Source organism: Neurospora crassa, linkage group VI, assembly GCF_000182925.2.
Source record: "Neurospora crassa OR74A linkage group VI, whole genome shotgun sequence".
Taxonomy (NCBI): domain Eukaryota; kingdom Fungi; phylum Ascomycota; class Sordariomycetes; order Sordariales; family Sordariaceae; genus Neurospora; species Neurospora crassa.
The window spans coordinates 4,067,652-4,082,682 of NC_026506.1; the positions used below are offsets into that span (position 1 = coordinate 4,067,652).

General features: G+C 48.5%; 3 protein-coding genes across 4 annotated transcripts; 1 reads left to right on the forward strand and 2 right to left on the reverse strand.

Annotated features, from left to right (window-relative positions):
- Positions 1–3,131: 3,131 nt before the first annotated feature.
- On the forward strand, positions 3,132–4,801 carry NCU05014. 2 transcript variants are annotated; one of them, XM_011396634.1, is made up of 3 exons: positions 3,132–3,326; positions 3,408–4,593; positions 4,706–4,801. In XM_011396634.1, exons 1-2 carry the CDS (start codon positions 3,169–3,171, stop codon positions 4,537–4,539), a joined length of 1,290 nt encoding a protein of 429 aa, XP_011394936.1. In that variant the 5' UTR covers positions 3,132–3,168; the 3' UTR covers positions 4,540–4,593; positions 4,706–4,801. The 2 variants fall into 2 exon arrangements, with proteins under 2 accessions (XP_011394936.1, XP_011394935.1); XM_011396633.1 differs by having other exon boundaries at positions 3,408–4,796.
- An 84-nt stretch (positions 4,802–4,885) lies between these two features.
- Positions 4,886–9,410, reverse strand: NCU05013 (hypothetical protein). Its single transcript, XM_951189.2, has 4 exons — positions 8,562–9,410; positions 7,972–8,478; positions 7,709–7,894; positions 4,886–7,630 (listed from the first exon to the last, which is right to left on the reverse strand). Exons 1-4 carry the CDS (start codon positions 8,796–8,798, stop codon positions 5,066–5,068), a joined length of 3,495 nt encoding a protein of 1,164 aa, XP_956282.2. The 5' UTR covers positions 8,799–9,410; the 3' UTR covers positions 4,886–5,065.
- A 3,306-nt stretch (positions 9,411–12,716) lies between these two features.
- Positions 12,717–14,666, reverse strand: NCU05012 (hypothetical protein). Its single transcript, XM_951188.2, has 4 exons — positions 14,345–14,666; positions 13,700–14,134; positions 13,073–13,601; positions 12,717–13,015 (listed from the first exon to the last, which is right to left on the reverse strand). Exons 1-4 carry the CDS (start codon positions 14,606–14,608, stop codon positions 12,990–12,992), a joined length of 1,254 nt encoding a protein of 417 aa, XP_956281.2. The 5' UTR covers positions 14,609–14,666; the 3' UTR covers positions 12,717–12,989.
- Between the last annotated feature and the right edge of the window lie 365 nt (positions 14,667–15,031).

Consider the following 15,031-nt stretch of genomic DNA (forward strand, 5'->3'; position numbering starts at 1 on the left):
TAACTAACTATACACTATAGAAATACCTAAAATCGTAGATCTAACCGCCTCCTCCCCCATACTCGCGCCCGTACACGCCCCTAGTCCGACTCCCTCTCTTAAATAAATTAAGACTAAGCTACACAACGATAATAAAGAATTTCTCAATATTAATAAGCTCGTTAAAGAGGAGAAGCTATTTCTAGCTCCCGTTATTACTCTATCCCGCCATCGTTATTCCCTATTAACCTTAAGCTCGAACTCCTCGTCCTCTTTATTATCGAGTAATATAAGTATATTAGATAAGGCGAAGTCGGTTAGCAAAGGGGAGCCTACTTTTAATAAGCTTTCTATTCGGTCTTAGACCGATATCGACGCTACTATTAAAGAGATTAGTATTATAGTTACTAAAATCGGTTTCGGGGTTATTAAAATATACGTTAGTAATTATTACTATAGTAAACTAGCGCGGTATAATCTCGAATATTTTAAAGGACTGTTATATTGCAGTAAGAAGTATAAGACTATTGAAACTACCCCTCGACTATTAGCGGGTAGTATAAAAAAAGATTATAGATAGAAAGCAAAGCTCGTATTATCTACTAAATTTACGATATAGTAATTCACGCTTATAGTATTTACCTATATATATAACTTCAATCCGGATAGCGTAGCGTACTACATTACTAACCGCCGACTTTAATATATTAGCGAAGTAGAGGAGAGTATCCTTCGTATAGTAAAGTAACTAAAGACTTCTTTAACCGATATTACTTCATCTATTTATAAAGAGTTTAGTATTATAATTATTAGGCGTAATATTCTTAATATATTGGTAGTTAATAAATAGAAGTTGGCCGGTATTTTAACTTTTATTTAACAATTCTTAAATAATTTAACTAAAATTAAAAGTATTTATAAGAACGTCTACTATTATAATAACGAGGAGGATAGTTTAATAGAGAGGATATTTTGGATTTATCCCTGGTATATTGAGTAGTTGAAGAAGAATTTAGAGGTTATGAGTTTGGACTGTACGTATAAAGTTAATAAATTCGATATACCTCTCCTTTAAATATATAGTATAATAGCTATATATACGACTTTTAATATCGTTTATTACTTATTAAGTAGGGAGAAGGAAGCTTACTTTACGTAGGTATTTTAGTAAATTGAGGCTATACTCTTAAAATATAGTATCCCCTCCCCTTTAATTATTATTATAAATTACAATAAAACTTATAAGAAGGTTTGCCGGGTAGTTTTCCCTATTACTTAGTACTAAATTTATTTTTAGTATATAATAAAGAATATTACTTTTAATATTAAGAAGAAGTAGGAGGGTAGTTTTAATAGTATAGTATTGAATAATCGAAATAGCAATAGGAATTATTTATATAAAGATTATTCTTATATAGATATTAACCCCGCTAATAAAGACTTTAACGCCTACTATATTGCTACTATAATATTCAATAGGGACAATTACGAATACTATTTAGAATTAAGCGTTAAGAACCCTTATAATTAGCTTATTAATAATAGTAGTAAAGCTCCTAGCGGTTTAGACTATAATTAATTTACTAATGTAAATAGGATTTTAGGAATTTGGAAAGCGGTAATCTACTTTAATATAGAAGAGGGATTCTATTAGCAATAGAGGGTATTATTAAGGGAATTCCCCAAGCAAAAAGGTACATTAATTATATCTTTCTATTATTATTTATATAATTATTAATCTCTCTTTTTATAGCTATAACTAATTACCTTCTTTATATTTACCTTCTATTGAGGTACGAATTTACTTATTTCGCTATTAAATTATACTACAATTTTAGTATACGTATAACCTCCTATATAAAGGGTGCCTACGGCGTATTAAAAGTACTATTTAAGAATTGTTATATTAATTTTAATTAATTGTTAAGAACTATTACCGAAACCCTTAAGCGCTTCAAAAAGAATTTCGCTAGTAAGTATGTTTATTAGATTTTAAAGAGCGTTACGAAATATAATTATATTATATTAAGGAGGGTGAAGTTTATTACTAGTTTTATATACTTCGAATTACTCTAACAATAAGTTATATTCGCTAGCGATACCATTACTAAATAGTATAATTTAACCGAAGTACGAGGGTAGTATTCTACTAATTTTAATTATTAATATAAGTTACTCTACTAGTATAATTTATTTAATATTATAAATACGGGCAGTATTATACTTTAAAGTATAATTAATAAATATTAGTAATTAAAATTAGAGAAGGTAAGTAATCCTTTATTATTTAATATAATTACTATATTAACTAAACTTTTACAACCTTTATCCGTAGATTGGCTGGTACTATATAGGGAGAGAGACCCCCTCCCAATTATTATTAATCGCTAGAAGGCTCGCAATAGTACCTAACCTATACCCGCTATACCTCATTTCACCCCCTCCTCCTCTAATATTAAATATAATCTAACTTACAATACCCCTCCCAAAGTATTAACCTAACTACTACCTAAAAAGAAGAGGATAATTAAAATAATATTAGTAAATTAAAAGGAATAGGAGGTAAGGGTAGAAATAGAGAATGTAAGATAGGAAGCGGTACGGCTCTATTTACAACTCTACGAATTAAGAGAATTATAGTAATACGAAGTATAATTAGAAGTACGGCTACAGGAATTCTAAAATTAATAATACTATTACTAGCCTCCCCCGCCGCCGTCGCTAGTATATTAAGGGTATTAATACCAATACTAGCCGTATTAAAGGATACTTCTTCCCTCTTAACTATATTTAAATCTATACTAATTGCCGCCGTCTAGCCAATAGTAATTATAGTAGCTATTATACCAACAATAGCAACAGCAATAGTACTAATCTTACCAGTCGAGTTAGTACTATTAATACTAGTAGATATAATTATACTAATATAAATATAAATTCTACGATTTCAATACCTTCAATGTAAATTACGATATTAGAGAACCTCGTATGTGTGATTCCTAATAACTTTTGGTGCAGATGTTGCACGCATGTCATTTTGGTGGGAAATTGGCGGGCGGTAACATAGTTGTGCCATTGGCTAGACGGCCCCTACACAGTCGGATTGGAATCGAACACAGTCGGATTATCCGGGTCGCTCGTTCACGGTTCTTCTCATTTTCCCGTATTTCTTTCTTTCACATTACAAAAATGAAACGAAGCCAGTTACAGGTCTCAAACGACCCTCAACCTGGAGACAGCCCCAATACAAAAATTGTAAAGAAATTCCTTGAGAAAATAGCAGCATTATCACCGCCCAAAATGGCCAAACCCGCAACCCTCCTCGAAGTGGTTAGGGACTGCGACAAGTGAGTCATGACACCAAACAACTGCCTAGAAGTACCCTGCTGTACATCACCGCTAACCACTTTGACCCCCAACCATCACAGCTTCCCCTACCCCTGCTGCCCCCATCTCCAAACCTGGTCGTCCACCACCGTCTCCCGTGCGGCCTCAGCGACCCCCACCCCGTCGCCCCCTTCAGCAGCCCGCTCCTCAGACTTGGACCCCTACTCACGCGCCCTCTCCAACCTCTGGACCTTCCACCTCCCTTACGACCCTGCTCCCCATGGCTTCCTCACCCACGAGGTCATCAGCAACATGCGCTGGACCAAGCACTTCTACCTCGACGTCGGCAACCAAGCAGTCGACCTTCTCGCGCCTTCTGCCGAGGACCTGCTCCCCGAGGACAACGGCTCCTGGGAAGTCGCCTGTTCGAGGATCCTGGACGAGCAGGTTGAGATTGCCAGACGGGATAACGTCCTGGGCAAGATTCTAGGACCCAAGAAGAAAGGGGAGCAGTTCCCCATTGTAGGCGCCAAGTTCGATGTGGGCGTTGATCGGTCAGCGATTGGATTGTTGGGCATGATAGGGAGGGGGGCGCACATGACTGTTTACTCGCGCGTTCGATCGGCCTCCTCGCTAAAAGATGGCGATGATGAACAACAAAGGGAGCTTGGCAAGGACCTGCGGTTTTGGATCCCGAGGCGTCATTACGGCAAGTCAACCTATCCAGGCAAGTTGGACCAGGCGGTGGCGGGCGGGGTGGCGAGGGGAGAAACGCCGTGGGAGTGTGTAGTCCGGGAAGCCGTCGAGGAAGCGGGATCCGCGTTGAGCGAGGAGTTTGTGAGGGCGAATGCAAAAGCGGCGGGCACAGTGACGTGGCTCAACATCTCTGACCGCCGCGCCGGGCCGGGACAAGAAGGATTGATCAACCCGGGCGTGCTGTACGTCTATGACTTGGAGCTGCCTAATGAGGGGAGAGACTTTAGGTTCGAGCCGGTGCCGGGGGATATTGACAGTTGGGCGGTCATGGACACAGATGAGGTGATGACGGCCATGAAGAGGCTTGAGTTCAAGCCGAGTTGTGCCGTGGTTATGATCGACTTTTTGGTGAGACATGGTGTCATTACAGCAGAGAATGAGCCGGATTACACCGAGATTGTGAGTCGGCTGCACCGGCTGTTGCCCTTGCCGACGAGTTCGAGGAGGGAGGACCAAAGGGAGCGCAATGTCGTTTGAGGGACGAGTGGTTGGGGATGCAGTTTTAGCGGATGGTGGGAGAAAACACCCCAGGTTAGTCGGTCAACAAGGGCAAAACCGCGGGATATACATGCTGGGCTTCGAAGAGTGGCATTGGAATACTTGAATACCAGAAAGAGATGCTGACTTGGGGTGTATTCATCAGAAACGAGACAGCAGCTTCACGCTGTATCTTGAGCTTTTGAACCGTTGAACGTTCCAGTTTAATTCATTATCATTCCATTGCGGGCGAACACGAACCATTCAAACGTTATTGATCCCGATCATCCTGCTCCGCCCACCTCACCCTCTCAAGTGGAAGTCCACATCACTGCATCGGCATCAAGTTAAATGGGTGAAGGTATGTGCATTCATCAAAGAGAAATATTTACATTATAAAGGTGTGGGGGGTATCCTTCGCACATGAAACAACTCGCCGTCCTTTTCCTCTCATTCATTTCATCGCTTACATCACCATATTCCATCCATCCATTCAAGCAAATGGAATCCCAAACGCAAATTAACCTCACCTCCTCCACCCTGCCCTCTCCGCTCCCGCTGACCCTCCTCCCGCCCCCGAGCTATTAACGCAAACACTAAACAAATCATCCACAAACGTCATGACCACCTCCTCTCCCTTCTTCACCTCCACTTTGCTCGCCGCTCCTAGTCGGAGACCACCAACGCTGCCGCCGCCGCCTCCGCTTATATGTACGCCGTCCATGCCGAACCCATTATACTTGTTGTAATTGTCGACGGCCAAGCTAAAGTCGGATTTAGTGGGCGACGTCGGCTTTTGTTGTTGTCTATAATGGGATTTTGATATGGAACTGGAGGTAGAAGCCGAGTTTGTATGATCTAGTGGATCAGAAAGTGAAAGGGTTGTTGCATGTGACAAGGGGCCGAGTTGTCCAAGTCCCTGACCAAGGCCGCCGCCACCGTGCGTGTTATGAGGTAAGGGGTGTGTACGGCTGTAGCTGATCACGCTTTGCTCGGATGCTTGATGATCGTCGGGTGATGCAGCGTGTAGGTCGAGTGCCCCTGGGTTGATGGGATAGGAGTTGCGGCGGTTTGTACCAGGATGGTCGTCAGAAGAGGGGCTTGTGGTCGACATGAACGTTAATTCCGCACTCATGGAACCTGATCGCGGTCTTGATTTGGCGCGCTGGTTCTTTCGGTCATGATGATGCCCATGTTTATCTCCCGAAGTGCTCAAGAATCGCTTCTTTTTCCCTCCATGCTGCAGCGTCTGCAGATCGAACGCTCCGCCTGCGCTATTGCTATGCTGATGGTTGCCGTGGCGGTGGTTGCTATGCGAGTGGTGATGCGACGACGTATGCTGCGAACTAGTGACAGCCAGGGCAGAGTCATCGACAGAGATGGAAACATCCTGAGAGATCATGATGCCGCCCCAGGAAAGCTGTCGTGGCTTTGTCTCGCGTGGGGGAAACACGTGAAGGCTGGGGCGGGCCATCATCTCTTCAGTTGGTTGTTGTTGCCCCTGCTGTTGCTCTGCCGAGCCAGGATATGGTTGAGGCGAAGGCGAGAGTCGAGGAGGCGATTGGGGCTGCAGCTGGATTTGGATCCCTCCTTTATTGTCGTCCGAGATGATGGAGCTGTACACGTCGAGGGAATGGGTTGACACGCTCCGATGCGAAGATGGCTGGAGGACATTCTCCTTGCTCGAAGAGACGAGGGATGAAGAGTCCATGCCGTCTTTGCGCTGGTGACGCCAGGGGTGGAGATCGTGGGACCTGTGGCTCGGTCGTCGCCAGAAGGGGAGGATCGGCATCGACATCGAAGAAGGGAGCCAAGAGGAGGATAGCCATGCGGACACTCCTCGTCGCTTGTTGGTCGCGGTTGATGTTGTCCGCAGGTTGTTGAGAATCGGGTAGATTTCGCGATGGACAGACCGAGCGAACGCACCGTGGTAAGGCGAGTTCTTGTAAGCCAACTGCCTCACCTTGAAGAATGGCAGGGGGCTGAACTCGAATTGCGGGCAGTTGACGCTCGTGTGGATGGGAATCATCATGCAGAAGGTGAGCATGGAACAAGTAAAGGTGCGCGAGTCATTGTCGGGCGACTTGCACGGCACATGGGAGACTTTGGCCACCAGCGTTGCCTCATCGAACAGCGTGTCGTCGACAAGGGATCGGAGGTCCTTGATGGCGTCGTACAGGATGCGAGCAATCTTGGCGTCTTGCTGGGGGATCTCCTCGCTGTGCCGGTACCGTTTGAGGAAGTAGGACATGGACAATCCGTCGTGACGGCGGAGGAAGGCGAGGTCGGAGGAGTCGAGTCGTTCGATGGGCAGCTTGACACTGGGGAGCAAACCGCGCGCTTCTTTGCGGACCATGACATCGAATTGCTGGATGTCCACTCGTGCCCGGATGGCGAAGAGACCAACGTGTACGCCCGGGTCCAGCATCGCGTCTTGCGTGTACCGCTCCATCGACCTCAACTTTTCCTCCAACTTGCCCGTCCGAATCTGCATGCTGTTGTTCATGATCCTGCAGACCTGGTGCAGGTCCGCAAAGAGGTGTCCCGAAGCCTCGAGCTTGTCAATCGCATGAGTTCCCTGCACCCTCTTAACCAAGAACATCAACGAACCATGTCCCTGATCGCCCGTCTGAATCATTCCCTTCTCCGCCAGCTCCTCCAAAGTCGTCTTCTGCGACATCTCCGCCGCCGAAGTCGAAGTTGATCCCTTCCTCTTGTCAAATCCACCTCCACTGGCGTTCGAGTCCGGTCCATGCACTCCACTCGTTATCCCGCCGCCTGTCGTCAGAATCTCATCCCACAAAACGCCCGCTTCGTCCAGCGTCATGTTCATTTTCGTCGAGAGGTCGACGGTCGCCAAGCAGAACATTTCCCGGAATACCACGTCGTAGTCCTCGATGATTTTCCCTTCTTCGTCAATGAATTCGATGCCCATGCGTGCTTTGCGCGAGTACGAGGTGGGACTGTGCGGAAGCGAGGCCAGGTGCAGCTCCATCTTGTCGGCAATTTTGGAGATGAGGTACCAGTCGCGTGAGGCTTGGTAGATCCAGTGGAAGAGAGGGTGGCCGGTTGAAAAGACGTCGTGTTGATTCTATTTTGGTCATGCATGTTAGCGAACCGGGGAAGGGAGGGTTTGAGAAAAAAGAGAAAAGGGGTGTTTGTGTATAACCTTTTGGAGGAAAGTGGTGGTGATCTCCTCGCTGGGGAGGTTACCATCCGGAGTGACGAGGATTCGGCCATGGTCATCGAATATGGCAGCGGCGAGTGTGATCTTTTGCGCTTTGCTGGCATAGACTTTGCGAACTCTGCTCGAGTGGAAGGCCACGCCTGCCATGACCAAACATGAGCATATAGCCTGTTGTCGTTAGCTCTTCCTTCCTTCCTTCTTCCTTCCTACACACCAGATGCTTCATGTCCCCCAAGACGACTCACCAAAAAAGGCACCACAATAATCGTAGCATTATGCGCCATCATACTCCTCACACTTTCCAGATTCTGCAACCTGTACCTCGTTCCCACCGCCGCACACCAATGCATGCCACTCACGCTCCCTGACAAGATCACCGCGCACCCCAAGCGCTTCCACCAGCTATTCGTCCACTGCGCCTTGAACACAAAAAACAGCGTCAACGCCGCCGTGCTCGCAAACACGGCAATCACCGCCGCACCCACCACGTACCCCGTGCCATAGCTGCATTTGTAGTTGCGGATGGCTGCCGAACCGAGGTAGTGCATGCCACATGTTGCGATGCCGGATAGCGCACCGCACAAGAGGATGCGCCACCAGGTGATGACGGTGGTGTTGGCGGTGATGAGAAAAGCAGACAGCAAGACGATGATGGGCACAAAGAAGGAGGCGGCGGTGAGGTCGGCGCGGTAAGCGATTTGGAGAGCGACTTCGCCGTGGTGGAGGATGATGGCTCGGTTGCCGATGTAGTGCTGTCAACCCGTTGCATCAAGAGGGGTTAGTTGAGGGCGTCGTAATGTATTGGATATGGTAGAAGGGGGTGAGTGAAGCTTACCATACACCAGATACTAACACCACCCAACGAAATCGCCGCTCCTATCAGAAGCAAATGGTTGTAAAGGCCCTTGCGTGACGTCCTCCTGTTCATCAACTCCAGCGTAGATATCGCTCCGCACAGACTGATGATGTAGCTGAGCAAGATGATGCCCGGCGACAAGTGAAATGGGACGATCTGGCCTAGGTACGACTTGGCCAATTCCGACGGATCTTCCCCATAATGCGTCTCGTTCATGTTTCTTGTGTTTCAAGTTGCGTTCGTTCTTTATATGCGTGTTTCGTTTTGATCAACACCTAGGTAGGTATGTTGCAGTTCCTTGAGTACCTCGATGTACAAGGAGTGTAAAGGTGGTTGATGATGATCTTGTTGATGATGATAATGAACGACGGACCATTACATATAGATACCTTATTGTTGACAAAGAGATCCGCGTCTATCTCGCGTGGTATGGTACGGTAGTAAATTTGTTGCTACCACTAATGAAGCTTATAGGTAGGTAGGTAGGTGAGATTGGCTTGCTTGTGGTGGTAAAGTCGAAGTCGTAAGCGTTGATGTCGTCGTGGATCCAACGTGCCCAAAGGCAATGATCAAGGGGCGTTTACGCCGTCATTGGTTGGAGTGGTCCCGTAGGTAGATGTGAGACAGCAAGATGGAAGAAAAGCAACGAGTGGTGTATGATGAGCAGATTGCCTGTGGGGTGATATTGTTCGGGTATGCGGTAGTGTAGGTATGGTCGACGTCAGTGAAAGGAATGAGTGTCGATCAGTTCGTTCAGTCGCAGAGATTGGTGTGCAGAAACAACCACAAGGAAACTTTTCACGATAAACAGCAAGCAACAAACTAGACCGTTCGGAAACGAAACAAAAGAGCAGGCCAGCGTGTTCGATATATCATTTCTGTCAAAGTCTCCCCTTGCATGAAATAGATAGCGTCGAGCCAGTTGGCCTACCCAAAGCCGGGCCCATCCCAGTTTCCATCACTGCACTAGTGCAAAGTTGACAACGACCCAACCTTGTATGTATGTAGGGCACAAGGGTCTTTCGATGCACGTGTGGCCAACCTAGTGGGAAAGGGGTTTGTTTTTCTTTTTCCTTGTGGGGGATGGTCTTGCGAATGAAGTGTGCCTCGGCCGTCTGGGAACACTGAACTTTTGGCCATAGCTACATACGAGATGTGACAAGACCAGATTATCTCCCAGATTCACACCAGACGCGATCACTAGTGCAGCTGAGTGCGGCTCTCTCGAGGATTCAAGGCCAAGGAGGCGTGGATACCTTAGTGGAAAACATGGAAGTCTTACCGAGGAGTAGGTGGTCGCTAACCAAGCCCATGTTTCACTTGGAGACAGAAAAGCTCGCGAGAACCTTCCCAATGTGATTGTATGCACGGACACCCCTTTGTTCCTCAACTTGGGTCCTAGGTCTGACCACCTCTCTGATTTGTTCACTCCCCCAGGACATGGAACCAATGCTGTCGTTTCTTGTGTGTGATTCGAGGCCATTCATCTTGTCCAATCGGCCACGATCGGCTCTTTCGGCTCGCGTATCGGTACAATCCGTGTTCTTTTGGTTATAACCCGTCCTCCTTGCTGTTCATTGGAACTCGGCGGTTCGAGCTGAGACCATCGATTCGCCAAATGTCTGAAGCCTTGATCCCAAAGTTGCCGTCCAGGACTCCGCCTGCTTTCGGTATCTTGGCAGCTGAATGACTGGGACAGGGTATGTTTCTGGGGAACAGTGTGTGTGTGTACACCCACACACTAAGACACCATTCTCTTGGCGACTTGGTCTCGTTCTCGGATTCTCACTTGCTCTGAAAGAGGGCTTGCAATTCTATTCGGTCGGCCCTCTCACCGTAGTCGTCGTCTCCGGTCTTCTCCACGATTTTCCCCTCGGCTGCGGTGTCCGCTGGGATATTTGATGCAAGCTTGGACAAGGGGTTGACTTTTTCATCGATTCTATCGATTCTAGCGCCAGTGGATCGTCTTCAACCGATTGCAGAGCATTGGCCACGACTGGGTCCGCTTGTTCTGGGCGTGCTCCATCCGAATCGGAACCCCGGCGCCGGCATGGCGAAGGCCCGGCGAATTGTGAGTGATTTTTACCTTTTCTGGGGGGGCAGCGACCAGCTCGGCGGCGCTTTGACTTTGCCAAAGGAACCGAAGTTCCTCCCAAGCCGCCCAAGGAAATCTGTTGATCCATCCAATCTGATCTCGGCTTCGGCAGAAAAGCCGACCATCGAAGGTTTTGTGGAACCTTTATGGATCCTTTGCGGCACCTACCAAGACTTTTAGGGTCTTTCTTAGTTACATCCCAGATCTTGGACGAGTGCCGATCGAAATCAAATGTCTGAAACGATGACGAACCCCAGACTCGGCTCCAGAATGATTTTCCAGTGCTATCGTCCCAAGAGAAGTGTGTACTTAAAGTGGACAATGCTTCGATCGAGAGGTTCTGAACCGGCATGGCTTCTATTTCTTTCAAAAAGCCATCCAGATCCATCATTAGGACTGATGATATGGGACGCTGGGAGGCGCCGGGGAAGCGCGTTAGCTGGGATGGAGCTAGCACAATGGGAGGCCTAGACCAGACATGGCGCATTGTCCCAAGGAAAAAGCAATGGGCCCTGCATCTCGCCTGAGACACCTGCATGACATTCAGTTGGTGATCGGCGATTCGGTAGTCATGGGTCTGAACCTTGTTTTGGGGTACAGTATCTTGGTACACTGAAGAATTGTGCACCGAATACATATGAGAGTGGAGGTGTCCAGTGTTTTTGTTCATGTATCTTGAGGATCTCGTGAGAAATGAGGCGTGCGGAGAGGCGAGCGAGAGGGGTCCTGGTGGGCTTTTTATCAGCATCACGGAAGTGGCAAAGGGGAGAAACCAAGAACTCGGAAGGGATGATCTGTCATTTTTGTTTTCTTTTCTTATCCTATGTTCTTTCTCTTTCTGTTCAGCAGCGACTGGGGTCTGGATGCAACAATCCCTTGCATCTCGCAGTCCGAAATCTGAAATCTGAGGATAAATATCCGATATCTGCTCGCACCTGAAAGCCACAAATACTCCTTTGGTTGATGACTGCACAAGCAACGTGCAGTGCCAACGTTGCACGACTGAGCAGCATGCACGGCGGCAAAGTACCATTCTCCCCGTCTTCCTGCATGTAGAGGTATCACCCAGACACTTGAGGGGATTGCCAAATCTCAGTACCTCTATGCAATAAGTGGCACATACATATGATGGATGGGAATCTGGCTTTGGCGGCAAACGGGAGAATCTGAGACTGCATCTGGACATGCGGTTAGAGGGCACCTTTTGGTGCCAGGTGTAGTTGCGAGAATGGGGTATGCAGTTTCAGGGGGATTTACCGTGCCTCTGTCCACGCCTGCACAGCTGAGATTGATAAATGTGCGTACCTACCTCTACCTCAACTCCATACCTGCCGTGCCTACTTCGACACTCAACTGCATACCACCTTTGTGCCCAGCAACTAAAGTCAAGGCACGCCGCACCGAAAACACTCGGCGAGCTCGACCCTTCATCAGTTTTCGTTTCTTCTTCAGAGGCCAAGAGTATTACCAACAAGCGTATCCCTTGTTACGCCTAGCCACTGCCATCCACACGTGCCAAATGGCACTAGGACCAGCGGACATGACCGATGGCAAAACACCCAGGATCAATATCCATCGATGACCGAAGTCGGTCGGACAGAAAACTTCAAGGATGGGTCCTGCACCAAACTATTGTCGTTTCCCTACGTGACCTTCCAGATGATTTCTTTGACTCCATCCGCCTTGAAGTCCACCTAATCAGCCTGCGGGCGAGGGAAGTGGTGTTGACGGGACTTTCGGCTGCGATTCCGGTGCAGGAGGTCTTGGTGTTGGTGCCCAAATTGTTGTTGTTCGACGAATGGCATTCGGTGTCAGACTTCATGTCTCCTTTTCGCACCTGCAGTTCCCCGTTCTCCCGTCATCTTGTTGCATACCTAGAGGTAGGTAACTTACCTACCTCGATCCTGCAAGTACCTCTAGTGAGTTCCGTCCGCCTGTATACAGGTATCAGAGGTATGTCCTGCAGCCTCCATGCTGAGGGACAATGCATCTATCCCATGCCCGATCACTTCAAAGGTCGAGAAATCTGAAAATCAATCCGAAGTAATATAAGCGCTTTGATGATATTGGATGTCGGCGAGGTGATCTGTTGTTGTCTTCGCTGGTATCAAACATTTGCCGTTGCTCGTTTCCTTGTCACGTCCCAACTCCAACTCCCTATCCCCCCTTCTAATACAGTCTTGTCCGTTCCCCATGCGGTTTCCAGACCATTTCCATGCAATCTCAGCGCCATAATCCACGGTCCTCACCCGATCCCTCATTTCACCTCATCCGGAATCCAATGTTGGGTAGGTGATCTGGGCCGCTCGGGCCTAGACGTCCGTCCCCTTCAGCATAGCTTCTGCAAGTTAGTAGCCTCCCACGTGACAGAAGACAGTGAGAAAAACAAACTTACCAACCGTAAAGTCCACCTCCGCCGGCGTGATGCTTCCGCTCGTTGTCGGGCCCGAACTGCTGTGTCCCTGCGTCGACGTAGCAGAAAGGTGCGAGTGTCCGCGCTGGTGCATTCCCGGTCGCACTCCCTCTCCCACTCCCTGACCGCCCTCGGCCGCAGCAGCTACCCTCCGCTTGTTCTTCTTCGCCTCCTTTTCCTCCCTCTTCTTTTCCTTCCTGCTGAAGTGTGCCGCCCTTTTGATTTGGTCTTCGACTTTCGGGATGAGATTGCTGAGGACGGTTCCGAGGCGGGCCACATTCTCGGCGTCACGAGGCACAATGTGGCCGAGTCCGTGATCGTACATGACTGCGCTGCTCGGCTCGCAGACGTTGAACAAGGCGACTGCCGAGGTCAGGAAGGCGTCGTCGCAGCCAAAGATGTGGAGGGTCGGGATGTCGATGCACGTGCCGACTTCGTCGTATAGTTGCGCCGTGATGCGCTTGTCCCCTTCGAACTTCAGGGGCGGTGCGCCTGCGATGAAGATGGCAAACTATGGTTGTTGTACATCCCCATGTTCCACGTCAGCGTCTCGGAACTATAGGAGATAAGCTCCATTTAAATGGAAAAAAAGGTATGCAAATAACGAACCTTGATTCTTCTCTCCCTCCCCTTCTCTCGCGCGCACCGCTCCACCTCCTCCACAATCGTGCTCGCCGCCACCATCGCGCCCTCGCTGTAGCCAAGGATGGCATCGATCTCCGGGTCTTCATCGATCGTCTTGAAGACGCCATTCAGAGCGTGGCGCCAGGCCTCTTGGTGCCAGTCCTCCTCGACCGTCGCACCCTGCAGCTGGCGCATGGTGTCTTCGGGGTTCAGGCCGCGCGGTACGTGGCGCAGCCGGCGTAGAGTTTCAAAGGCATCGCCTTGGGAGACGTCGAGGAACCGGTAGAGAGGGGGTTTGCCAAAGTAGTCTTCCCAACCGGGGGGCGCGGCAACTTCGTGCGTGCCTTGCGAGTAGGTGAAAGTGCCGAGACCACGGCGTTTGAATTCTTTCGCGAGAGGACCGAATTGGACTTCAAAGTTCTGGAAAGCGGGTCAGAGCTGTCAGTCATTGATGTCTTGGATGCAAGTACAGTTTGACCACGCTGGGGGGGGATTGGAGTTGGACGGCATCTCTTGTTGTATGTGCAGAAAAGAGGTGTTATGCAATTCCGAGGAACTTTCCTGCAAGATTTCAAGAAACGGGAGAAGGACAAAAGAAAGAAGGAAGGAAGATTCAGGGGGTTTACAAACCTGTGCACTGCCGTAGGCACCAGGGAGACAGAGAAACTTCATCTTGACTTGCTTGTATCGCAAAAGTCCTTTTCCCTCTCGTCTTTTGAGACCCAATGTCGTTCGAATTCGTCGGCACAGGAACAAAGTAAAGAGAATTGTTAAGAGGATGAATTGGAAACTTGATAACATTTCCCATCGATTGTCGCGGTTGACCGTGCCGTTATTATGCCCTTCCCTTCCTGGTGATGTTCGAGGCCTGGTGGCGACTTCCTTCGTTGGCATGGTACGGGGACTTGGGCGACTATCACGCGACGAAGTTCTCTCGATCGTGAATTCCGCGTGACCATTCTGTACCGTGGACGTTAGCTCTTTCTTAGAAGAGATTATGGACGTTGGCTGGGACGCTACTGCGAATTTCAGCCCATGCTGGGCCGCGACGAAGTCCCATCCCACAAATATATCTTACCTTAGTCTTGAGAAGTTGAGACTAGAAACTGCGGGGTTCATGCCATCCGTGAAAAAAATGAGGGGGTTGAGCATGCCTGGCGTGTCACGAGCATGGGATGGTGTTGCTTAGGATTCAGGTGAGTTCCATTAGCGCCCTCCGCCATGCGTCTACCACCCTTCTCATCAGTACCGCGACATAGATTTCTAGTCTGGCCATTGCTTTTAACTCAGAGGTAGCGTCCTTGATTCGCGTCACTA